Here is a 27,653-nt window from a genome sequence, read left to right on the forward strand (position 1 = left end):
CCCTGTGAGGGTGGGCAGGCCCTGGCACAGGGTGCCCAGAGAAGCTGTGGCTGCCCCTGGATCCCTGGAAGTGTCCAAGGCCAGGCTGGACAGGGCTTGGAGCAACCTGGGATAGTGGAAGGTGTCCCTGCCCATGGCAGGTGGTGGGACAGGATAAGCTTTAAGGTCCTTTCCAACCCAAACCATTCTGGGGTTCTGTGAAATCCTGATGTGTCACCAGGGGAAGCACACTGACTGGGAATTCAGTATAAAATAACTGTATATCCTTACTTGCATAGCCTCAGTCAGAATCCCACATATTGGGTACCCACACACATCCATCCATTGTAACTGAAATCCCAATCATTTGCTGGACAAAATCTTTTTCACCTGAGGGCGATGCTGGAATTGTCCCAGCAGGAAGATGAGCAGCACCCAGGAGAGAACAAAGCAGAACCAGTTCATTCCAAGGAAGGTTTCCAAAGCAAGCAAAGCGAGGCTTTGGGCTCACCTGTGCCTCCGGAGGGCCTCCTTCATCTCTAATCAGCAGCAGGTAGCTTTGTCCATCAACTACTATCTCCTTCTTGAATCTCCCACCTGCCACACAAAGCAGCTCATTACACACAGCAAAGGTACAAAATGCAAAACAGAAAAAGGCTTCGCTTGTGGAAAAAAAGGTCTTTTGTAAATTAACCAATGACTGCAATATAACTGAAGTTTATATGCACACACATAGGAATTACTTAAGAAAATTAAAGGCATGTACTTGCCTTATTTATATATATATAATGTAAATATATATATATTAAGAATAAGGATAATGTGGGAAAAAGCCAGCAATTGCATTACAAACACTAAGTCCCACATGAGGTGTCCTTGGGTTGATATATACTGTTAAAACCCCATTATGTATCACCTTTGTTTTAAATAACAGTGAGAGAAGTGTCTCTAAAAAAGGCAAACGTGGGATAGTTGCATACAAACAACGTCGTGTCTCATCACCAAAATCAGTTTCTTGTGTCAATAAGCCTTTCCTCAAGGGAAGCCCAGTTCTCAGAGCACACATGGGATGTTATGGAAATGAGAGTTCTATACTCACACACCACAGTTAGGGGAAAATACCAGACACATGTTAGACAAAAAAGCTACAATGGTGGTACCTCTGTAGAGATGTGCTAAACTAACAGAGAACGCTGTGCTGCTGATTTGGGATGAATCCCAGACCTGCTTGGGGCATCTGGACAAAAACAGCAGTCGTAGCCTTGAAGCACATCCCATTCCTGATGCTGCTGTTGCAGGGAATGCACAACATGAGGTGCTGCTGAACACCAAGGAGGCTCCAATCCCCACAGCTGGAGCAGCTGCTGTCACCTCCTGTCCCCACAGGGACTCGGGGACAACCCCAGGGCAGGGTTGGGATTGCTTCCTTTGGGGCTAAAAGCCTACTTTGGGCACTCTGCTGCCTCTCTCACAAATGACAAATCCCATTTAGGGCTTCTGGTGTGACAGAGCCTAAGCCAGGATTAGCAAGCTTGGCCTAAGCACCGGGAGGCATTTAGGCTCCTCTCCTGCAGCAAACCCACTCTTATCTCCCCACCTAAGCCCCAAAGCCCCCAGGGCCTCCAGCTTAGCTCACCCACCCTCACAGCTGAGCTTACCACACTGAGATAAAACACATCCATTAAAACACCCTAAACTTCTTTCTCTCCTCACCCCTAGTTTTTAAACTGGAATTAGTTCCAATTGGAACCCTATTTCCCAGCTTCAAAACTTGTCATTCTACCAAAACCAGTGCAGTTAAACACGTGCTGAGAGCCAACAGCTCTGACTTGCTCTCCCAACAAGCTCCCTAAGCAAGCAAGTCAGCACATCCAGGCTAATGCTGATCCTCAAAACACAACAATCTGCACAAAAATTGCTGCCTTAGGGGAACCCCACACTGGCTTAGACCCACCATTCCCCCCCAGCCCAACCACAACAGCAGCTTTCAAACCAAGATTATTCCACAGTTGGGCTCTGTGCAATATTTAAGCATGTTTAAACACATTTTGTGTTTAATAAAAGATGTAAGAAGAGGAGGTTTTGTGGTTTTGCGCTAGGGTTTTCCATTTGGGTTTTTTTTTAAATCTTTTCTTTGTCAACTCACCCTATTATTATTACCCTATTAGCAGTATTAAACATGCAACCATTAAGACTATCACATTTCTGGTTGTTTAATGGTACAGAAGGAGCAGAAGAGCTATGTATAGATTTTCATTATCTCGCTCACAAAGCGGGCTTCAATCCTGCCTTTGCAGATCAAGTGGCAGATAAATATATATCATTACTGATCCTGAAAAGAACAATCACAAACAAGTGTAAAACTGGTAAAGGAAACCAGTCTCAGCTCTCAGGAACTGGATTTCTATTAATCAGGCCATTATTTCTATATGTTGTCGATTAATTGCACACACTTCCCACCGAAGTGTTAACTAAGATGAATTACTTAATACAGAGGCCTCCAGAGAGGGATTTTACAGCTGTAAGTAACAATGGAAATGCAGTATATACGTGATCAGAGAGGGAAAGTTCTGCCTAATTGCCATTTCCTATTTCCTTTTTTTTCAAACACTGCAAGTTCCCCCAGCTAATTATAAAATACCACACACCGAATGAATTTAAGAGCCAACTCATTATTGCCTTGGTCAACAGGATGCCTTGCCAGTCTCACTGTACCTTCAAAAGGTGCTCAGAGGCACAAAGAGAGTACAGACAGGGTGGAATAAACTGCTTAGGTAGAGAATTGAAAAATAAAAAATATTTGAGTGTACATACCCAGCTCACAAATGTGAGCATCAAGAGCTTTACTCTTAGTGATTTGGCTGATGAGAGCAGCTTGGAAAAGGGTACTCAATTTAATAAATACACTGTAAGTTATCCAGCAGCTCTTTTCCTACATGAATCCACACTAAATGACCAGCCTGGGGACCTGCTCCTCACCTTCCCCAAAAACCCTGTGCATGGAGCTCAGTGCAAGCAGAACACATTGTTATTTCCAGGGTTAAACTGAGACCCTGACATGCTGTCCCACTTCACCAAGGACTGTCACCCTGCTGCAGCCAACAGGCACAGTCAGCTCCAATCTGCTCAAGTGGCTTCTTCACCCTTAAAAGCAGGATGTGCTCATTAGCTGGAATAAGCACATCCTCACCCATTCCTTGATTTTTGTTTGGATTTAAGTATTCCATGACAAATAGTTTAAATTTAATACACCTCCAACCAAACTGTTTCAAAGAATGCTCTGCATTTCCAAGCTGTACTAAATATTTCAAAACAAATCTGAAGGCTCAGAAATGTAACAGCAAACTCACTCTCATCCCTCGAGTAAGAATTATTTTATGCAAATCTCAGCTCACAGCAGGATTCATCCCTAATAACTTGTGTTTCTACACCATTAAGGAGCCCTTATCACGAGCACACCACAAAATTCGGTGCTGCGCAGGGCAGAAATTAAGAAAACCTACCTCAATATAAAAAATTTACACAAACAAAAGCATGAACAGTGAAGAATATACAGACCAAGGCTGTACCCTGCAGGTATATGTGGCAGTAGGATTAAGACAAACAATAAGCTGATCCTGCCTTTGATTTGATGAGCCTTGATGAGACCCATGAGCAGTCTGTGCAAGCAAATCAGGGCAAGGGCAGTGATTTTGGGATGGTTCAGCTTGGACAGCACCACATTCAGTGTTTTTTTAAAAATACATCTTGGAGTTTGTAAAGCACCACAGGGAAAAAGGAATTAGACAGATCAGCCAGTTCAAATATTGGACTACAGTAACCCATAAAGAAGCCAAACAGTCTGCCAGGGCTACAAAATACCCCATATTTTCCTAAATATCTGCAAATGTGATGGAGCCAGGAATTACTGTCTAAACCAACGGCACTGAGAACAAAGAAATGACCTTCTTAATGTAAAGAAGGAGCTCAAAACCCACAGCAGCATTCCCAGGGGAGGTGGCTGGCTTTGCTCTGGTCCCATCAGGATTATGACACACGCAGCTTTTTAATGAGGGAGTTTCTCAGCTCCCAGCTGTACCTGCCAAGGGGAGGCCACGGGGAGAGGACAACTGGCAGCTGAAGGACAGGCAGTCCCAGGCACTTTAAGGCAGTTATTCCCAGTTTTCCAGGGCTAGAACACTGGCCATTCACACAGACTCATTTTCAGATGTGCACACAATTCTGGCAGGTGACAAATATTGCTCCTGTCCCCAAACCCAGCAGGCACAGAGTGGCACTTGTGAAGCAGAGCCCATAAACCACCCTGCTCTCCCAGGAGCACCTGGCCACACTCCTGCTGTAAAATGCTCCACATAAATATACAGCTTTGATCAATATATAAAGCTAAATAAATTCTGTGCATCAGCAATTTACAACCCCAGCACAAATCAGAATATGGGGGATCAACAGCAGCTTCCTTATCTCATTTCCATGCCCGACGCTCCATAGGTGAGCGCTCGGAATCAGCAGCGGTGCAAAAATTATCCAGCAAAAATTGGCATAAATTTTAAACACTGCACACATTTGTAATCAGAGGTGCTCTCTATTACAAAAGCTGGATATTACACGGGGAATTCCAGGGATGAAGGCTTTAATGCAGGCTCTGACAGCCCGGCCACCCCCTCCTCTCGCCGAGAGCTGTTCCACCGCGTAATTGCTCACCGGAGCAGCCGCTGATTTTCCTACTGTATCCCCAGGCTCTGCTGCACTCACCAGGCTCTTTATTCAAGCAAATTGCCACGGGGATGAAGTTATTTAGCCATATGAGGAAGATAAATTCGGGGGGCTGGCCACACGGCAAGCGCAGGCAGCAGCTGAACGTCTACTGTGGCAGTGAGACAGAAGGTAGGACTGAGGCAGCTCTAAAAGCCTGTATTTTATATTCCCAGTGACATGTGCATTTTGACAACAGCAGCCAGTTGTCTCACACATGCACGTTCTCTCTTTTTTTTTTCTCAGAAGATAGAAAATAGTGCCAAGAACTGGGTTCCTCTTCAGGGAAACACATTAAAAAATTCTCTGTTCAAACAGATGGTCACATAGTGGTCTTCTGGTTTGCTACTCACATTTTTTTATTTAAATAAACTAATTTGAAAATGTTTTTCTCAGCATTTCCACCAAAAAATAAAAAAAAAGAAAAGGTTCTTCCCCAGAGGGTGCTGGGCACTGCCCAGGCTCCCCAGGGAATGGGCACAGCCTGAGGCTGCCAGAGCTCCAGGAGTGTTTGGCCAATGCTGTCAGGGATACACAGGGTGGGATTGTTCGGTGTCCTGTGCTGATCCAATGATCCTTGTGGGTCTCTTCCAACTCATGATACTCTATGATTTTGGGTATGTCCTTAATACAACCACTGTGCTAAACAACAATTCAGAAACCATGAGTGGCTGAGCTGGGCCGAGGGTTTAACCAAAGCATTGCCAAGACCAAGGAACCATCACTGCCACATGAGGCTAATTTGATCTTTACATAAAAACTGGCAAGGAAGCACTAATATATGATCTTGCATCTCCATGGAAAGAGGGTTTATACTGCTGGAATTCTAGCAGCAGCTGCAATGCCATTGAACAACTTAATTTTGAGGTGCACTCTACTGATGTATTTGCAGTGTCTCTCCAGAAGGGCAGATATGATGGGTCCCCAAAACCTGGCAGTGATTTGAAGGGAGATCAATGGAATTTCAAATGTTTAAGTGTTCAGGAAAACAGATTACATTTTAAAAATATTTAAAAATTAGCTCAAGCTGCATAGAATCTCCAAGATTAGACGGGAAGGAATTGGGAAGGAATTGTTCCCTTATTGGGAAGGAATTGTTCCCTGTGAGGGTGGTGAGGCCCTGGCACAGGGTGCCCAGAGAAGCTGTGGCTGCCCCTGGATCCCTGGAAGTGTCCCAGGCCAGGCTGGACAGGGCTTGGAGCAACCTGGGACAGTGGAAGGTGTCCCTGCCATGGCAGGGATGGAATGGGATGATCTTTAAGGTCACTCCCAACCCTAACCACGCTAGGATTCCATGATAAACAGGCTGAGCTAGATCCAGTGTTTCATCTCAAACAGAAGGAGAGCAAGGTGATTGATTAACCACCAAGATAAATGAGAACAAACCAGAGCCAGCCTCTGAGCAATTAAGTTTCACTCATTACACAGAGACAGGACTCAGGAGCAGAGTGCTGCATGTTCTACTTTCACTGCAAAGCTCCTGACAGCCAGAGCAGACTGTGTTAAGCCAATTAGAGAGGGCCAGTCTTAAAAAAAATCACTGTAATGTGAGTGCAGACATAGAGGTAAAGCACACTCTGTCCCCATCAAATGACTCATCTGAAAGAAGCAGTAAGATACCAATCCAAGTTTCTGCAGCAGTTTCAACTCTCAAGCACGCAGTTTATTAATAACCTAGAAGATGGGAGTAACAGGCTATTTAGTTTCTAGATAATGAAGCGGGAGGGACTGCAATTATGGTAGGAAATTGGATTGCGCTTGAACATGACCATAACGAGTTTGAGAAATAGGGAGGAAAAATAAAAGCAGCATCACGGGGACAAAAGTAGGGACAAACCATCTGTAGGAAGATGGGGCAGGATGGCAAAAACCTCTGGCACAAGAGAGAAAAGCAGATGGGAGTTCCTGCAGAGAGCAGACAAGCAGACAGCTTGTCCTAGCCCATGTCAGCATCCCAGCCTCAGCCTGTGTTGATCTGGATAGAGTAACCTGCAGAAGAGAAGGACCAAAATCTGCCTAGAAAATACCCAGTCAGAAAAAAGCATGTGAACCATGGCTTTTTAAGACAACAGACTAGGAAGAGAGAAGAAGTGTGGGATGTTACTAGGAAATAAACTGCTGATCCCAATTTAGGACAAGGGAAAGACCTTTCCCATTTTTCCAGCTATTAATTATTATGGCCCCAGGTAAACAGGCAAGAATATCAAGTGGGAGCAGAGATAGAAAGCTCTACAGCACAGTTCCATGGATAAACCTTGGGTTCAGACACCCCTCAATCCAACATGAAGCATTAACACATTTTCATCTGACACCCACTGCACATCAATACACAGAAATTGTGGCACAGAGCAAATGAAAGTTGAACATGTCATATGTTCTCATAGTTCTGTCATGGGAAGAAGCATTTCTGACAGATTAAAGGGGAAGAAAAACAATTCCCAGGAACCTGTAGGGAACCCTCTGCCAAACCCCTCAAACCCACCCAACCTCCTAAGTGTGAGGAGCCTCCTGCAGCCACAAGCATCAGCCTACAATTCAATCGATGCTCCCATTTCTACTAATAGCTCCTTTTTTCAATATTTTTCTTTCCTTTTCTTGGTTTATTTTACTGTCAGCAGGTGCAGAGAGCTGCTTACACCTCACACCCACTAATTGTACAGACACAAGTCTAATTTTAAAAGCTTATTTTTATCAAAGCAGCCAGAGACAAAAAAAGCAGCGAGTCAGCTTCTTCAGGCAGGATGTGATACCACTTTAGCACACTCCTACCTTTTTCCATCACCAGTCTTTTCCAGTTTTAAATGTTTACAGCCCAAAACATCACTTACCCAACGAAGTATCTTACAAAGTCAGCCCCATGATTTAAAATATCATTGCTCTTTTTTGCTGCAGCTCCTTCTAAGTTAGCTTCTCAGCCATTTCCATCTTCTAGACAAACCCATCCCTGCTTTCAATTTAACACAAAAGTCATCTGCTTGAAATTTCTGCTTGACTTCACAGGCTTCCGACATAACTGCAAAATCTTAACCTGTATTAATAAACCCTAAACAGCTGACAAAGATAAGCCAAAAAATTACCTCCTATAAGCACCAATGCACAGATTTCAGGCCTTTTCTTACCCCTCTTGCCTTTTTAAATATCCCTTTACTTTTTATACCAGCCAGCTTCTACAATACCTGTCCTTTCATTACAGTTTTACATCACAAGTAGCAACCCTGAAGTTAAAAGTAGACTTAGCAGTGATTACACTGTAATCTGCCCTCCCTAAAATGGGTATAAATACCTGGTGACAGCCTGCTGTAGCAGCAAATCCAAAGGTCTGTTGAGAATTCAGCATATTGTGAACAAAATCAGCTACCTACTATGCCCTGCTTTCTGATACAGCTTTCCAAAACAACAACAGATTCAGTGGAAGGGGAATAAAACCAAAAAGCTCACAATAAGAAATCAAATACAAGCTGAACAAGGAACATGTTCAAAGAAAAATACTAAAATTTGGCTTTGAGATCAAGTGTGAAATAGTGGGCTATGATTTAGAAATATATCCAGCTGTAGTATTTGAGAAATAAAGCAGAGGGCAGGTCCAAGCAGGAGCCACTCCAAACTGGCTTCAAAAGCAGCAACAGCAGAAGCAGGGAGCACTAGAGACCTAAAATCATGGAATGACAGAAGTGTTGAGGCTGGAAAAGCCCTCTGACATCACCAGCTCTGACCCTTAACCCAGCACTGCCACAGCCACCACTAACCCATGTCCCCAATGCCACAGCCACTTTTTTTAATGCTTCCAGGGACAGTGATTCCACCACTGCCCTGAACAGCCTGTTCCAATGCCTGACAACCCTTTGGTGAAAAAATTTCCTTCATACCCAACCTAAACCTCCCCATGCAAAACTTGAGGCCATTTCCTTTTGTAGCATCACTTGTTACTTGGGAGAAGTCACTTGAGCTCCTGTTAAGAGCCTAAAGTTGTAAAAGAAGTTAAAAATCTGCTTTAGAGTTTTTACCTGGGACACAACCTTCAGGGAAGCCTGTTAGAAGGACACAAATGCTCCAGACATTATTTCCCAAAAATCTCTGGGCATTCAAGGGACAAGGTGTTAAAGTGAACACTTTGAAGAATCTCGAAGCACACAACCTAAAAAGGAAGCCCTTTCCAGCAATCTGCTTCTTCAGCACCTTCTAAAGAGCAAATACTTGAGTTTCTCCTTTAATTAACAGAGCTCCTTATTTGTGTGGCACTTTAAACAGTCCCCAAGCCGACAGCTGGAACAGAGAGGTTTTCAAAGGATTCTCTAACCCACACAGGCAGTCCCGGGAGGAGCAGGAGAGGGAAGGGCTCCAGAGGGGAGAGGGCAGAATACATAAACACACTCTTTTATGCTAAGCCTGAAAGGCTCCAAAAGCCCAAGAGAACATGCTGCAGCAGTGCTTTAAAAGGATCAAAAAGAGACAAGTGTTGTTTTATATCTGGGTGTCAGCATGAAATGCCAAATAAAAATAATCAGTCGGTACTGTTCTAGCAAAAAGGCAGACAAAGGAGTGAAAAGAGGTAATTTTGAAACACATGTCCCAAGTCATTGCTGGCTTCTGAACACGAGACAATGCCTGCCTGTGGGTTTACAGACCAAAAATCCTTCAGCTGCCCTAAAAGTGCTGCAGGGCTTTGTGGAAACTGCACCAAGGATTTGAAACCAACACAGGAAAGTTCAGCTTTCTTGGGTTCTGTAGCCCAAGAACCACAAAACACCACCTTAAGGTTAATGTGGCCTTTTTGAACTTCTGTGCACTTGGGATTCTTGCAAAATCTCCCTGTGTAAATTTTTACACCTATCATGGTGATTTTCTGGAATTCCAAAAGATCCTGAATGAAGAGACATGAATGTTTCCCAGAAAAGCACCTAAGTACATCCTTACAGGACACATTTCTCTGATCTTCATTTACAATTCAGCCAGCTGCTCACTGAGAACAGAGCACAAAGATTAGTCTGGGACACATCCTCCTTTTATTCATCAAAGATCAAATTTGGGTGTTTAGTAAATATGGCCTTCCTATGTATCTGAAAAATATTAACGAGATAAAAATAGCGAGTGGCTTCTGTAAGGAGATTGGCAGCCTCAGGAACCTGATTGTTCCCAGCAGGCAGAATTGCATGAATTATGTGGAGAAGGAACAAGAATCTCAGTGCTACAGAAGGGAGAAGTTGTTCAGTTCTGCTGCAGCTCCCACATTCTATTCAACCCAAAACACCAAACTGTGACTCCCACCTCAGTGTTAAATCTCTCAGCATAACCAGGTGCAAGCTAAAAAGAATCATGGAATGGTTTGGGTTGGAAGGGACCTTAAAGCCCATCCCATTGCAACCCTGCAAAGGGCAGGGACACTCCACTATCCCGTTACTCCAAGCCTGGCCTTCAACACTGCCAGGGATGGGGAGTCCTCTTTTATCCCCTTGATTTTTCTTCCCAGGTGAACCAGCTCCATTATTGGATTCAGCCCAGGAGATCAGAGCTGAATGAAGACACCTGGAAGGTCATCCCAGTCAATAGATTATGCTTGAACTTTCTACATACATATTGTGTAAGGGACTGTAACCAGGAGAAAATCTCTTAAGAGGATGTGAATGAAAGCAGCTGAAATTTTAAAGCACTCTTCCTCAATCCTCCTTGCATAATTACCCTTTGCTGAGGAAGCATCAGACAGAAATAGTTACTTGAGACAAACAGAAAACCATGGACATGCATCCCTCAAGATGTAATTTCTACACAAAATCAGAATCCTTGAGGTTGGAACAGGCTTGAAGATCATCAATGCATGTTTTTGTTAAAGGCTGGCAACTTATTTTCATCATACTTTCATGACATGCTTCAAAGGGAAGGCTGAGGGTGACACTTCATTTAGTATTTTAATAATAATCATGACCATTCCTGCTGTTTTATGACCATTCCTGCCATTCAAGTGACACACTGCTCACTGTGGTACTGAAAAAAGTTACATGGGGAAAGCAGCAAGAGTGTCAAATTACTTTTAGGCCAACTTTGGAAAGAAAGTAAATGGTCACAGCTTTCTAAAGAACACATTAAAGGTACATTTTACTGGCAGAAAATTTCATTTTTATTTTAAGTTCCTCCACACAGAGAGATGAAACCTCCACTGACTGCAACAGCTACTTGCTGCCTCAAGCCAGGATGCGGAATGGTTTTTATGCTTTTAAAAACACTAAAAATAATTACTCCACATGAAATAAATAAATAAAAAGTATATCCCAAAGTACCTAGAGAAAAAAACCCTCCTTTTTCACCATCCCAACGGAGACAACCCTGAACTACAATTTCTCTGGGTATTTTTTTGTTTTGTTTTATAAGACTCACTGGAAAACAAAAAGTACTGAAATAATCATGACACGACTTAAAATATTCACAGACATGCCAGAAACGTGGAAAAGCCTTTAAGTCATGTTTCACACCTCCATGCCTTTTTGGAAACAAAACCCAAACAGTAACAGAATCCTCCTGACACTCACTGCTCTCCTATAAACTTCAGTTTGCCTTGGTCTGCAAACAATTCAGTCTCAAATTCCACACACGCCCCACATTGCACTTTGCTCCTACAGGCTGAATTAAATTTTAAATTTTTAGGGGGAAAAAAAGAGAGCAGGTTTCTCACACCTTACTTGTTGTTTCAGCAGGTAAAATATCCAGCAGTATTAGTTCTTTTTCCAATCACTTGGAAGGTCCTTAGAAGATGACAAACCCCTAGGATTCTTTATTTCCCATCACTTCCTTGTTGTATCATCACAGAAGAAATTCAAAGTCCCAGACTACTGAAATTCCCATTTACTACAGGGTAACACATTGCTGCATTTCTTACATCTGATTTAAAATGTGTCACTCAGGAGCACAGCTAAGTTAAATATGCAAAGGAAGAGTCTCAAGGCCATTTTCCTCCCTAATAAAAACTTACTCTTTGAGGAAACAAAGGTTTGCATGTTAAAAACCCATTAGGGACTAAAAAGTTCTGAACAGAAATAAAAACTGGGGCAGGCAGTGAGAAAACTCCTTTGCACTGTAATGTGTAGGATTCCTCCTCATGGTGGGGAGGAGGTGACAGGCAGCAATAGAAATGTCCCACTTAGAGAGCTGAAGGAAACATGAAACCATCTTTACATAGTTAAAATTCATTTACTGGAATGCTGAAGCCTTCAAGGCCTCCAGGAGATGTGGCATTTGTCTGATCCAGGGCAGGTTTCATGGTAATTGCAGCAATTTCGAAGGCAAAGGAGAGCAGAAATAGCAGTCCCTGGCCCTAATCACCACTTCCATGTGAAGCAAATATCCATCACTTTACCCATTAGGTACTGATTTTATGATGCCTGATAAATTTAGCTGTTAGGAAGCCATTCCAAGTCAGTAAACTCAGGTTTTTCTTAACTGATCAAGCAGCTGACACCTTAACATCCCATATATGTCCTCTTCTTTACCCAATTTAACAAACTGGCACGTTTACAATCCCTCAGAAAAGGAAGGGAGGAGGATCCACAGTGGTCTCCAATGCCAAGGATTACACTTTCTTTTCTAGGGATTTTGTCTGAACGACCTAAAAGTGCTCAAGGCCAGGTTGGACAGGGCTTGGAGCAACCTGGGATGGTGGAAGTTGTCCCTGCCCATGGCAGGGGGTGGAAGGGAATGAGCTTTAAAGTCCCTTCCAATCCAAACCATCCTTTGTTTCTATGATTCTCTGACAGAGAACTGAAACACCACCAAACCACCACTACAGATGTTTACTAAGGGTAGTTGAATTTCCTTTAATGGGTTTGAATTTCCTTTAATGCTGACTTGATTGGAAACTTTGACCTTATCCCTCACAAGGCGAACTGGAGCTCTTAATTATTCCAGTTTTCCTCCCTTTAATGAAATGCAACAGTGTCATTAGTGAGGCTTGTCAGCCACACTTATGTGCAGGGAAATGATTTGACACTGCTTTTGTCATCTAATCCTTTCAGGAAAAAACAGTCACAACGTCACTCAAGCACTGTAAATAAAAATCCTTGAAGACAAAGAGGACAGATGGCAACACTCCCAAGGAATACCACCTAAAATATTCATCCTGTAGGAGGAGAGGAGGGTTAGCCCTGTCAACAGTCAGTATATTTGAATCTTCCAAGGGGAAAAAAAAACCAAAATATAAATATCTTCTGTTCATGAAGTCACTTCATGAACAGGGATCTGTTCATGATACTGATCTGTCAAGATACTGATTTTTGCTGAAAATTTTTTGTATTCAGTGACATTACACCCTCTATCCCCATTTCTCACTATCAGCATCCAGAAGCATGATCTACACACACTTGTGTGCAGAGGCTCAATTACTGTCATCAATTATTAACAGTTCTAGCTACAAAGCAGCAAAAACATTTAAGGCAAACTTATAAACTGTAAGATCTCAGTGTTACTGCAATTCCACAGAAAAAGCCTTGTCCATCCCTCCCTTTCCCTCTCCTCCCATTTCAGCTACAATTCCAGGCTGTTAAAATGTCAACTAGCAAGCTTAACAGCTTCCTTTGGTAAAAGTTAATTAGAAACAAATGTTATCAGAGATGCATGAAGCTACAAACTACTGCTGAAAAGACATCTACAGCAAGAGACAAAAACAGTGAGATGTACTAAAGACTTGAAATCAAAAGGAAACAACTCAAAATGATACACAAAACAAGGGGGTAAAAAACGTTCTAGTACAGAAACCACCATCTGTCCCTTCAAAACGAGGGCTGCCATGAAGACAATGTATAGTTACCTGCATCCATATCTGCAAAGAAGGGAACAGCCAGTAAGGAAAAGAAGGAACCAGAAATTCAGTGTCTCAGAGTTGGATTTAAAAGTTCATAAGGAGAACAGATAAAGAAAAATAAGCAAAAAAGTATTTACTCTAAGATACACCTTGGTAAGGTACTGTGATATTTTTGATTTCAAGCTATAAAATCGGATTAATGTTAAGCACTACAAGGTACAAATAAATTTTCTATGCCATAAGAACATTAAAAAAAAAGACAAAATATTTAATAATTAAACAGTAGACAAGTTACACCTTTAAGTTTAGGCTGGTGAAGTTTTTTATTCTCCCAACACCCAATTCTGCAGAAATCCACCACTACAGACAGTAATTGTGGCTTTGAGCAGCCCAAGTGAAAACAGCAGCACTACTGAGAGCAGTCAACTCCTCTCCATCAGGACTAATTCCCATATGGACACACACTGGGGGCCAAAGTATTTAAAGGATGCTAAGCAGTCATGGAAAATCTACAGTTATACTCCTTGTACATACTTAGCTCAGTGTGGAGAACGTTAAAGCAAAAATCTCCATGATTTCTGAAGTAGCAAATGGGATTTTTTTTGCCAATTCATTTCTGCATGATCAAAAATGAATAAAGATGTCGTTTGTGGGGGAAAAATGAGAGTGGAATTTGTGTCTCCATGTACCTTCAGGTGATTCCTCCTGGACATAGGTGCCAGTCAGGTACCGATGCACCAGTGCAGACTTGCCACTCGCCAGGTTACCCACGATCCCCTGGAATAGAAAAAAGGAATAAAAAAATTCATTTACAATGATTCCCTGTGAGAAGTAGCATATTCATGCAAAATCTTAATACAGAAGTAACACCTCAAACAACAGACACAGTGCAAAATATGCCTAGAGATAAAGCAAACAGCAGAATGGTTTGGGGTAGAAGGGACCTTAAAGCTCATCTTGTTCCACCACCTTCCATCATCCCAGGCTGCTCCAAGCCCTTTTCAACCTGGCCTTGGACACTTCCAGGAATCCAGGGGCAGCCACAGCCTCTCTAGGCAACCTGTGCCAGGGCCTCCCCACCCTCACAGAGATGAATTTCAGCCCAAGAATGCAGCTGCACACCACAGGAGTTTTCTCCCCAGAGGTGCTCAAAAGCCAAAAGGCTTGAAGGTATTTGGGGTTTGTGGCTTTAAAGGTGCACACAGAGCTGAGGACATTGTGCTCCCTTCTAGGGGAGGCAATGGAAACTTCTCTCCCCCTTTCAAACAAGCCCAGCTTGCTCTGTTCTCTCCTGTTTACTTGACCTTCACCAGAGGTTCAGAACAGAAGATCCCTGGAGAGAAGATGAACTCTGCTGATCTGTCGGGATTGCCAAAGGGACAGAGGCAGCAGCAATGAGCTCCACATTCCTGCACATTCTCTACTATGTTTTTTTAATTTTAGTTGGTAAGAAACCACCTTCCTCATCAAACATGGCTTGATAGGACCCAGCCATGGGCGCTGGCACCCCACAAACCCCAAATTCCCCTGTGCCTTGGGCTGATCCCACAGTGTGGGCAGCATGGCCCCTGGGGATTCTGGGATGAGTCACAGGAAGAAAACAACATCTCTAACATATGTCCCTCACCCCCAGAACATGAAGCAACCTCTCAAATCAATGACTTTTCCCTCCATTATATACCCATGAACTGCAATAAATTTGTCTACTCCTACCCATGCCACAAAACCATTAATACCTGAGGGAACCCTGTGAGTAAACAGCTTGGCCTTTGGACTTTTTCTCATCACCTAACTGTCACCACCTCCCTTTCCATACAAAGCTTCCCAATGAGAAGTTCCTTCCTACCTTTTCCCTTTGCCTACAACAAAGTACTTCTCCCTGCTCAGGATTCACCACCACTCAAAGGAGTTCATTTAGTGTGTGAAGGCTGAACTGTATTTTTAATGGTTAATACATTTGGTCAAGACACAGTTTTCCAGTGAAATCTTCACTTACAAGTGATTAGCCCAGTGTGGATGGAAATAAATGCTCTTTTATATTACACTTATACCAAATTTTAACTGCCAGGGGAAACAGAAAAGCATCACTTGGGGGTCCAGTGAGAGTGAACATGGCTGGGATGTCTTGTTCTATTTAACGACCTCCGATATTTGAAAGACATCAGCTGATTTGAGAACAGAATTATACATATATATATATATACACACACATACATATATATACACACACTTTTTTTTAATATCCCAAAGGTCATATCAGGATACAGCACTGACAGCACTTCTGGTTCTCATTCATTCCTACAAACTAGGAGAAATAAATTTTACACTGGCAAAAAAAAAGTGACTTCTGATACAGTTTCTCTCTTCATCAGCATTAATGTTTGCTTTAAGGCTGCTCCCCCACAGCATGACAAATATGCCAGCCTGTTTTCACAGCAGTCATATTCCTCTCTCTCCCTGTTTCATACACAAACAATCCGAGTTATCGCCATTTATTTATGGATATGTCTGAAATGCACCAAGTTATGACAAGCATGTTAGGGAACAAAAATACCACCCTAGCCCAGTTCAGGAAGGAGAAAACTCAGCTACAACTCACTGCTCTTTTCAGTTATGACTTGTGCAACACTGAATCATTTATTTGCATGTGCCAGACATGCTGTAAAACAAACCCAAGCCACTTTGCCCACTCCTACTACAGCCTGTTGGGAAAAATCATAAACCGTATTGATAGCACTTGGCATTTTAAAGCTGTCCAGGAGAGGAGCATGACCGCATTTTGCATATTTTTTGCACTAAATTCAGTGATTTTATCCAAAAAGATCTCACATTTATTCTGCCTAGCACATCCTTATTTAACACTTGAATGAACAGAATCCAGGAATACCAAAGGTACTGGTCTCACCATGCCCTTGACCACAATAGAAGCATTGAAATCTATAAGTAAAACTGAAGTTCAGGATCAGCAGGAATCAACTATAGAATCACAGACTGGTCTGGGTTGGAAGGGACCTTAAATCTCCTTTAGTTCCATCCCCTGCCATGGGCAGGAACACCTTCCACTATCCCAGGTTGCTCCAAACTCCTTCCAAGGTGGCCTTGAATATCCTGAACACTGGAAAGAAACCAAGCCGCCTTCTGCTAAAAAAAGGAGGCAAAGACTGATGTTCTTTCCTCAAAGGCACATTGAAAAAATACCTCCTTCCTTTACTGCAGCCCTGGGTACTTTCTCTGTTCTCCCAGAGCCACTTTCTGTTCCCTCTAAAATTCTGCAGAGCCCAAAGGGCTCAACAACAGCAACTACAGATATGAATCAAAAATAAGTATCAACCAACCACCTCAATTTAAGGAATTCCCAGCTCGTACAGGAGGACAGCCTCTCCCTTTAATATGGCCTTTTCCTCCCTCAGCCTTAAGGAGCAGGGAAGATGAGGCTGGAAGTAAGGGAATGACAGAGAGGTGACTCACAGCCCCAACTCCTCCTCAAGGGCAGATGTGCAGGAAAAGCAGAGCAGATTTCAGCTGGGGTTCCTAATTTGCTCTTCCTGCTGGAGCACAGGTTCACAGGCACAGCTGGTGCTGCTGGCTTCCATAATTTGCAGTGCTATAATCAAATTATTATTTTTGTAACAGTAAAAGTTCTGCTTTTACCCTTGGACAGCCATCTCTGGGCATGCTGACCACTGCAAATCAATTCTCTGCAGCAGCCACACAGCTGAAATTTGATTTTTTACCCCTGGTTCACACAACACCAGGGCAAGATACCCAAGACAAGTATTCACATGATGCAGGCAGGCTATCACAAGAGAAAAAATGTACCCTGAGCCCCTCAGCTGGTGCTTGGTAATCATTTGTGTTCTGTATTACAACGTGTAGGACCTGCAGCTCTGGTCCCACCTGCAATTCCCACGTTTCTTGGTGGGTGCTGTGAATCAGCAGGGCTCAGAGAAGGGGAAGATGTGCAGATCCTGCCCAGGATAAGCCAGCTAACACCACAGTGTTGGATTCTTATCCAACCAACACCTTCCAGCCCTGAATTCCTGGTGTTTTATTGTGAGAGGTGTTTGGGGTCTTCCAAATGACACCACGTGTTTAACAAAACCTGGTGACTCTTCCTGTATTAGAGAGTTGCCTCCACTGACTGCCAGGTTTTTCTTGTACTCACCTTGTGCACTGCTAAAATCCAAACAGTCTCCATGTTCACACCTCTCAAAAAGCAAAATCTGGGAAACTGTCCTGACCTGCCTCTTACTTTTGCTTTTTCTTCCTGCTATATGGAACAAACTCAGTCAAGGGAAAAGTTACTGTAAGTAGCTATTAAATAACTGTTCGTTGTTACAGTAAAATGTAGGTTTTGATTTACTACATGGACTTTAAAAATATTCTTTTTATTTTATTCAGTATCAATTCAATTAAATTCTTTTAAGAAAGGGAGAAAAGACATTTGATCCTTGAAGAAATCATGGAAACTTATTATGGGGAGATAAAACGAGCTTTACATGTCAGCTGCTAACTTCCACTGCCCTCATAACACTTCCCTGCTGAGAAGATCCCCCTTGGAAGCTGCTTCATGGAGCAGAACAAATTCAAACAGCAATAAAGTACTGAGAGATCTTTGAAGTATGATTATAAATATTGAATATACATCATCTTCATAAAGATAGCTTCAACCCTGGAAGTTCAGGGCCAGGTTGGACAGGGCCTGGAGCAACCTGGGATAGTGGGAGGTGTCCCTGCCCATGGCAGGGGGCTGAATGGGATGAGCTTTAAGGTCCCTCCCAGTTTAAACCACTCTGTGAGTCTACAATAGATATATAAAGGCAAAATTCTTGAAACTGCTCTCTACATTTTTTCCCAGCAGTAGACTGAATGAAGCATGGAAGATTCACCCTTGTGTGTGACATTTTCAGGATGTTTTCCAAGACAGGAGTAAACATGAACTCACCACTTTCAGCTCTGGTACAGATCGGCTCAGTGTCCATTCCTGGCTATTTACAAAGGCATCTGTGGAAGAGGAAAACATTCACAACATCAGGATAATGACATTTAATGCTCTGCTGCACACAATTTCATGCCAAGGCTTTGGGAATGCAAAACCAAAGGTCATGTCTGATCTTGGGAGAGTGACAGTCCAACATGACAGAACCCAGAGGTTTGGCTAAATGATATAAAAAATTCCAGAAATTCCCATTCTGCGTGGATCTGCTCTCAGCAGGAAGTGCACCCACATCACCAGCAAGCTCAAACTAACTCCAGGCCCTTGGGGTCGTGCAAAGGCTCTTCCAGCATGTACCTGGTTAAACCATTTCCCATCCACAACAACACATCCCTTCCCTACAGGAAAAGCCTTGGATTTGTCACACTGTCACCGACTGCAGCTGCCACCATCAGCATTAACCTTTCCACCCAGGTAAACAAGAAAACTTGCTGGTTCTAAACCATGTTATTTTCTACTGCACATCACACTGAACATCAGCAACTGCAGCAACCAGTCAGTGGGAACATCCCTGCTCAGGTAGGGGAGAACCTCTCTTTATTCCTCAAACATGCTGTTTTTCACTAGCATAATCTAGGCAGAACTAAACCACAGGGCAATTTCCTATAAAATTAAATAAAAACTACAGGGGGCAGGGGTTGATTTCTTGAAGAACAGCAAGTTTATCACTGCTCCCAACAGAAATTAAGTCCTTTGGGCTGCACCTGGGTCCAGCCTCACTGACAAATCCACACCAAAGAACAGATATAAGGCTCCCTATTTTTCCATCTCCAAAAACATTTATCATTTTGTTCCTTCCATAAAGGTCTAGTCAGCTGTAAGCAAACGGTGATGTTTCTGTTACAAATCCAGTGTGCACCCTAGTTTAACCCCTCCAAAGCCATGCAAAACAGCTGAAGTGAGCAGACCAGATCCACAGTAAAGCTGCACTGAGATTCCCAATGTTCCAACCAGTTCCTGATGCCTCAGGAAATAACAGGTGAGAGGTTACACCTGACCATGTTGTTTTGAAGCAAGCAAAGATCCTGCAAGGCACTGCTTCCCTCCAACACACTCATCAGCAGGAGGAGAAGGCTGTTTCATTTGATCTGGAGAGCAAAGAATTGGAAGCAATTTCCTACTCCAGATGCGACCCTCAGTAATTTCAGAAACCATCCAAGCCTTCCCAGTGCCCACCTAAAAGCAAACACAAAGCAAACTTCTATTTTCCAATGTATCCCGATGAAATATATTGCTTTTGCTTCAATATCACAAAAAGACCCATTAGCCATGAATTTGAAAACCTCCAGTTTGATTTAACACGTAGCTTTGTATTTCAGCAGGGAAGAAATCCTGTGCGTATTTATATGAAAACACACAGAAAACAATCAGTATTTCAGTACAGATTTGAGCTGCTTCCCACAGACTCCATGGCAGGAGAAGGAAAACCAAAGGCTCAAGACTGAAATGCTCTGAAGATTTGGGTCAACCTGTGGCATTCCAGGGGCAAGAGAAGACACCGTGGTCGTTCAGCCCCTGCTCCATGACCTGAAGTCCCACTGGATCAGGAAAATCTTTCTGTCCCACGCCCAAGTGACAATATCTTGAGATGCAGACAAAACAAGCAGCAATTTCCATTTGGGAACACTGCATGCCAGACCTGCTCTAGGTGCCTTGTGATTAAGGCATTCCAAAGGGACCACAGCTTGCTGTAGGATGTTTTCCTACCTTCCTGTGGGAAAGAACTTTTCCCAGACAGGGAGCAATGGAATGGGGAGCTTTAGATTGGGTGTTAGGAAAGATTTCACTGGCCTGACAGGAAACTATCAATTCTCATGGTTTGCTGTGAGCTGCTGTGGATTTGGGAAGGAGCAGCCAAGGCTGAACGACACATGAGGAGGTTTCAGCTCATCTCCAGACTCTCAGGAGTCAAGGAAAACCATCAGACTCAGGCAGGTATTATCCCTGACTCGTGGAGGTTGATGTGTGTGAAACAAAGTGGGAGAGCTCCCTGTTAATGTCAGCAAGCTTCCATAAAAGAGAAGCACTGGATTTTATCACCATGGAAGATTAAAAAAAGATGAGTGAGCAGATCTCTGCTACTGACTTGGAGAGCTGCAAAAAAATCTGCCAAGCCGAAGGGTAGATGCACAAGGGTAACAAGAACAGTACAAATCCTGCTGCTTTTCTTTAAAATAAAACCCTTAAAATATTATTTTCAACCTGTGCATTCCAAAAGGACAAATGAGGGAGGCAATGAAAGCTAAAATTCCAAAAGCACAGAGGCCAAAAGAAAAAGCAGGGGGGCAGCTACAAAAAGGAAGGGTGACCCAGCCTAAGCACAGAGATTTATTTCTCCTAATTGGACATTCCTTCATCAAAATGCACCAAAACCCCACACCAGGACCTTCCAAAACTGTCTCAGCTATCAATATGGGCAATATATGCATTTTAATCCTGATGAGCAATATAAGAAATAAAATAAAATTAACTTGACAAGCTGCAAGACTTCTCGACAAAGCTATCTTGCCTTTTTTACTAAGCCCTTGGTTACTGCCACACATGCAGGTTTTGAGTGTCCAAAACACTTGAGAACATTTGAAATTCCATTTTACTGCCAAAATATGTCTGTTGAAAAGGAGGAGGGGAAAAAAAGGAAAAAAGCTTGACCTTAACCCAACTAATTTAAACTAAAATTCACTATTATAATCTTCAATTGGCAATTAAATTACAGAAGGTCTTCCAGTGCCCTTTAAAAAACCAAAACCAACAAACTTGTTAGATCTATGAGATTCCTCCCTTTATCCTTTACAGTATCCTTTAAAGTATCCTTTACAGTGGCATGTTTACAAGGAACAACAACAACTAAACACAGAACATGGCATGAAACAGCACCTGGTCTCTTCAGCAATGTGAAATTTGTGTGCCATCATTTGGATGGACATGAAGCAACCCTCTAACCAATTTAGTTCTTGTAGGAATGCCTCAGGAAGGAGTGGTTTATTCCAAGTTAATCCCAATATCCAGGGAAGTTAAGGTGAAAAGGTCAAATACTTGCAGATAGAACATCACAAACAAGTTTGGGGATTTGCCTTATTTTCCTAAATAACAAAAACCCAAACTTACAGCTACAGCATGAAACACTGGATCCATACAACTGGAGCATGCAGAGCCCAAACTGTGTAGCCCACAAAAATCCTCTGCTGAAGCTGCAACTCCCCACCACAACATGGTGATTTAAACATATTGGAAGAGATTTGCATAATAAATAGAACCACATGTATGAAGCTGATCAACTGGGGTCTTGTTTGCATTACTGCCCAGCTCTGGAATTCCAGTGAACTCAACCTTCACATCCCACTACAGCTCTACATATGCAAGGAATGACTTCTGTCAATAATTAATCACAGTTGTATGTGCTGCTCGTTTAATTTCTGCATCACTGATCAAAAGCTTCAAATATTCATGGTGTCACATCTTTTTAGGACATGCACCAAGAAGATCATTTTAGCTGCATTTGCTTCAAGAAGCTCACTTTGCCACAACTAAAGTCTTTATTTTGTTTTTTCTTCTCATTTCTTTTGTTTTTATTTCTACCATTACATTGAAGCACAAACGCCAACAGGCTCCTTGGCTGTTTTAGACCTCAATTTAGTAACTCAAGTCCCACCCAGAGGAACTTTCTGTGTTTAAGTATTAAGAATCAGATTAAGACTTTGGTTCCACATGAATCCCACAAGGGTTTGGGTTGGAAGGGACCTTCAAGCTCATCTCATCCCACCCCTGCCACGGGCAGGGACACCTTCCACTATCCCAGGCTGTCCCAAGCCCTGTCCAGCCTGGCCTTCCAGGGATGGGGCAACAGCTGTTGAGGTGAAATCCTCACATTTGATGGCTATTTTTGGCCAGGTCTATGCAGTCCATGGCCCAGGACAGCAGCTGATTCTGAAGAGATCTGATTCTACACAAAAAAGCCCTGCTTAGAAAAATCTATTCTTCAAATCCAGGAATTATCACTAAGATCTAAATAAATTATAGCAACATACTGTTAATGAGAGAGCACAGGGCCAAGGCAAATCCCACCAACCACGACTGGAAGAGGGGAGGAAGTCACATGGAAACTGGGGATGTTCCACAGCCATTACCACAGAAATAACCACAGCCAGGGTCCATTCAGGGTCCAGCAGTCTGGCTCATCCCAGCCTTCATTTTTTACACTGGAGAACCTCTCCTAAATTAACTCCTCTTACTGCCATGGGTAACAGCAGCAAGGCAGCTAGTGGGACCTCTGAGAAAATAGTTCTAACTGGGGCCAATCAGATTGACACCACCCTCTCCATCCTTTGGGTCCATCCTGAGGAAAAAAATCCCCACAAGCCAGGGCAGTCTGCCTGTTCATTGATATTTTAGGAGAGCCTGAGCTGCCCCAATATTATCCCAGCACTGGGCAGTGCCAGCTCAGGAGCTCTCCATCACCAGCCTTTGATCCACTAACCTTGTTTTGCCCTTTTTTTTTCCACCCAAATCTCTCACCCATCACTAGCAAAAAGCTGAGAAGCTCAGAGCTTTCTCTTCCTCTGATCCAGATGGAAACTCAATGGCAGGGCAGGCAGATATCTCTGCATGGTGACATGAAAAGACTTAAATCTTTCACGATTCTTGGAAAGCTTCTTAGCAAGAGCTTCCCTCAGGCAATCCCAACGTTACTTTGCTGTCCTTTTAAATGAAGAAAAGCTGTAAATAAATAAAATTCAGACAAGCCAAGGGATTGCTCTGGAAACTCTCAGCTAAAGATCCTTTTTGCTAAGAAAAAGAGCTCTCAGAAACACGGAAATGAAGTTAAAAAGTACCAACAGCCACATCACACCCTGCTCCCCCTTCAATAATTTCTGCATTACAAGCAATATTTGGAGTTTCTCCTGCTTTGAAATAAAAACCTAAGAGTGAACAGGTACAGAAAATATTCCTACAAGCTCCCACTTGCCCACAAGGATGCAGATACGGCCACACATCTCTCTCTCTTGGAGCTGTATCAAAGCAGCACTTTCAGGACATATTTCCCAAAGCTGGTGTGCTAATTTTCTTAGCAAAGAGGGAAATATGCAGCTTTTGGGTTGAGACTTGTGATCCTCCTAAAACACACATGTTTCAGGAGGGGTAATCTCACAGCACATCCTCTCCAACTCAGCCCCCAGCACTTCTAAGTCAAAGCACTGACTCAGTTCCAACAGAAGAGAAAGGAAAACCATCCTGACACGTTTATTGCTAAGCTTTGCATAAAATATTATTTGGAAGATGGTGTCATGTTTCAAAAGGCCCTTTTTATGTATTATATGAGGCTCTGAGCAACCTGGTCTAGTGGAAGGTGTCCCTGTCCATGGCAGGGGGTAGAACTGGTTGGGCTTTATGGTCCCTTCCAACACAAATCAGCCTGGAATTCTATGAATTTTTATACCTGTTGTGTTTGGGTTTTTAAAATCAGATTTTTATATGGGTCCTCTCTGCTTATACACTCTGTTCCATTACACCAAGCAATAACTACAAAGCAATGCCAAATACAATCTTTAGAAAACCACCCACAGCAGTACCAGGATGATTTAAGGTTTTATTTCCTCCCTGCTCACTGTGATAGAATAATGGATTCTATGGCTTTCCACTGTTAGGAATTACTGCTGCAACCACCCAGCTCCAAACAGTCCTTTTTTTTTCCTTCCTGAACTGCAGATGTGTAATTTATAATTCTCAGGCAGCTTAAGCAAAAAGCAGCACTGCAGCTCCTGCAATCCCTGTCCTTCTCTGGGTGGCAACTCCAGCCAAGCTCTGGGAATCACATCCCATCCCATCCCTGCACAATGCTGTATTTACACTTCACTAACAGCATTAATACACACACCGCAGAAGAAGTCACAAAACTGCCACAGAGCAATTCAATTACAGCCCTGAAACCAGAGGGATTTCACGAGCTGTCAGTTTAAGACTCCTCCCATCCCTGCCAGTGCTGTCAGGACAGATAAAATCCCACGAGCTCTTCCAGTTCCAACATAAATGTTTGATATTGGACAGATTTATCAGCGGCCATACCCAATTCCTAATTATAAACAGGAAAAAGAGGCTGAGCTCTGAGCAGTTAAGGCAGCAGGAATCTGAGCCCACACTCATCAGAGCCTCCTGTATCTGCGACATCTGAAAAACCTTTCCCTGTAACTGAGAACTGTATTAAAGAGATATTTAGGTCAAAGCCGTAATCTCTCTCCCAACAGCATCTGGCAGCTGCAGCAGCAGCGTTATCCTTTGTGCTGCCATGGAAACAAAGGGAGGACCAGGGATGCAGAGAGCTGCACAACCTCCCCAGCCAGCAAGCCAGCCTTTCCCAAAATACCCTTCTGGGCTTGGGAATTTCAGAGCACTCCGCTCTCACCACCGTATTTGGGTTTTATCTCCCATTTCCAAATTGCCGAAATTCAAAGTTTTTTGCTGCTGTTAATATTTCCCCTCTCTCACATCCACAGCCACCCAGCACAGCTTTCAGGTGGGTGCAGAGATGTTATCTCCTCAGGGATAACCCCATGCTTCATACAAAAGGAATGATGGATAACGTATCCAAGTATATTCCCCCAAACCCAGTCTCGTGGCTTGAAGTTTTACATCCAACACCACCAAACTATTTGTTTTGCCCTTAAATATCATGTGGCTCCAACCACGACTAGTCATCCTAGCCCTTCCCACCCGCAAAACAAAATCCTAAAAGCAAACAGAGCAGAAATTTTGGCTGTAAGCTGTTTATAAGGAAAAATAAATTACATACTTAACAAGGAAAACTTCCCATTCCCTGTATTTTCCCAGTGGGTTGGGTTCTGGAGCTGACACACACAGTTAGTGTAAGAGACATTAAAATCCCACAGATGAAACCACAGTTTTCTCCTGAGACAACTCTGCCGTGGGAGAAGCACAGAGCACGTCAACAAGGGATGTTGTGAGTGAGGACTGTCAGGAATACAACTCAATTCCAATAAAATGCACATTTCCTAATACATGCCTCAGAGAAATGTGGCACTGGAAGTGTGGGACAGCCCCTTTTCCAACAGGGCAATGACAACCCCACCAGGAGGTTGAAAGGAATATAAAAAGCAGACAAAGAGAAAATGAAAGCATCACTGCAATAAAACTGCTCCCTGCTCCAGTAAAACTGGGAAAGGAAATGATCATCTCTGCAGTGCAGGGGAGTAACATCTATTTTTTCAGGCAATAAACATTATTTCCTAAGTGCCAAATCCCCACAGAAATTCAGTTAAACACAGAACCACAGCAGTAGTGGAGTCCAGGAAGAAAACGAAGGCACTGGAAATGGAATGTTTGGTAAATGCCTGATTTTCTTGAGTCTGCCTAAGAGCAGGTTGGTGTCAGAGGTGAGGTCTGTTTTCTGCTATCTCCTGTCTCTCAAGGGCAGGGCAGTGCCAGCACAGGAAAGATGATCCCACATGGAACTAAGCGAAAATCTGGAGAGGAGGTTTTGAGCTGTTCAAGTCACAATCAAGACAGCAGGAGGGAAAATCCAGGACTAAACCCACATCCCAGCTAAGATGTCCAAAATACCCAAAATGAGACACACATCAAAAATCATAGCCCAGGCTGCCTTTCCTGACTACTGACACAAACTAGGAATTAGCCTTTCTTATTCAAATCTGAATATTAATGAGGAACCTTCCTGAGAAGCATCAAAGATGAAAAGGGACAGCTTCTACAGTTGGCACAAGAAGAATCGATGTCAAAGGATGAATTAAAAAAGATGAAGTGGGGGGAAAAGAGCATTTTAAAAGAATATAGAAACAGATTTATCTGGCAAGAAGAAAGTCACAATAGAGATTAAAAAAAAAAGAGTGAGAGGCTTTGCTGGGCAGTCTGAAAAGACTTCTAGCTTTTCAGATAGGTAAGAATGGCTGCAACTCAAAAAATTAGCAAGGGGAACTTGGCGACTACTTGGTAGAGAAGAAAACAGAATCATGGAACATCCTGACTTGAAAGGGACATGCAAGGATCATTAAATCCAACCCTGGCCCTGCACAGACACCCCAACAATCCCACCCTGTGCATCCCTGACAGCATTGTCCAAACACCCCTGGAGCTCTGGCAGCCTCAGGCTGTGCTCATTTTCTGGGGAGACTGGGCAGTGCCAGCACCCTCTGGGGAAGAACCTTTCCCTGATATCCACCCTAAACCTCCCTGACACAGCTCTAGAAGCAACACTGAACAAAACTCAAGCATACAGTACATCAGCCTAGGCAGGATTTCCACCACTGGGATTCCACAGAGGAGATTTTCTGGGGTAACACCTGAGCACACCCAAAATTTACCCAGCAGCACAGGAAGCAGATGGCAGTAAATGAGCAAAACCACAGCAACTTTGGGGGCACAAAAGGCATAAGAGGAAGGAGAGAGAATATTGTCATGCTTAGCAAAACAGTGACAAAAGCACAAATACTTGAGAGGGGCAAATACTCCAGCCTCCTGTCAGTTTTTAGTCTGGGATTTGGTGACAAGATAAGAGGAAATGGCTTCCTACTGTCAGAGGGCAGGGTTAGATGGGATAGTGGGAAGAAACTCTTCCCTGTGAGGGTGGAGAGGCCCTGGCACAGGGTGCCCAGAGAAGCTGTAGACTTCCCATCCCTGCAAGTGTCCCAGGCCAGGTTGCACAGGTCTTGGGACAGCCTGGGATAGAAGTTGTCCCTGCCCATGGCTGGGGCTGGAATGAGATGAGCTTTAAGGTCCCTCCACCCCAAACCATGCTGGGATTCTGTGAACAAGCAGTTCAGACAGAGGCAGCCTTTTCCCATAAACACAACCCTTGAAGTGTTGTACTCATAGCTGTGCATCTCTGCTAAGGACGCTGCCAAGGTCCCGCAGGGACTCACAGCTCAATTGTCTTTGGGATTACAACAAAAGGGAAAACTATTGGGCTGGGTTTTAATCTGCCTCTTACCAGTTTCACAACATGCTTCTAAATCCTTGAGTAAGAAGGGATAAACAAGAGTGACTCCATCTTTACCTCCCCTTCCTCTCTCAAGCTGATCCTTCTCAGTTTCCCCTCTCCAGGTTGCCCCACTGCTCAGTGGGGGTTGCTCTTGCCTGGACCAAATTCACCTTTTCACTCTCTCTTTTACTCTC

The 27,653-nt window shown here is 43.3% G+C and overlaps 1 protein-coding gene across 9 annotated transcripts in view; it reads right to left on the reverse strand.

Annotated features, from left to right (window-relative positions):
* Nucleotides 1-27,653, reverse strand: part of AGAP1 (ArfGAP with GTPase domain, ankyrin repeat and PH domain 1) — a 305,386-nt gene that overhangs the window by 191,704 nt on the left and 86,029 nt on the right. For 5 of the 9 annotated variants that reach the window (XM_085065825.1, XM_085065822.1, XM_085065823.1 and 2 more), the window contains exons 2-5: nucleotides 18,462-18,520; nucleotides 14,206-14,293; nucleotides 13,523-13,534; nucleotides 491-576 (exon numbers count right to left, since the gene is read on the reverse strand). In XM_085065825.1, coding sequence (XP_084921951.1) covers nucleotides 491-576; nucleotides 13,523-13,534; nucleotides 14,206-14,293; nucleotides 18,462-18,520 — 245 coding nt within the window. The remainder of the gene's footprint in view (nucleotides 1-490; nucleotides 577-13,522; nucleotides 13,535-14,205; nucleotides 14,294-18,461; nucleotides 18,521-27,653) is intronic. The other 4 variants (XM_085065826.1, XM_085065824.1, XM_085065819.1 and 1 more) reach the window with 1 other exon arrangement.

Source organism: Lichenostomus cassidix, chromosome 7 (genome assembly GCF_008360975.1).
Source record: "Lichenostomus cassidix isolate B80296 chromosome 7, HeHo_3.0, whole genome shotgun sequence".
Classification (NCBI taxonomy): domain Eukaryota; kingdom Metazoa; phylum Chordata; class Aves; order Passeriformes; family Meliphagidae; genus Lichenostomus; species Lichenostomus cassidix.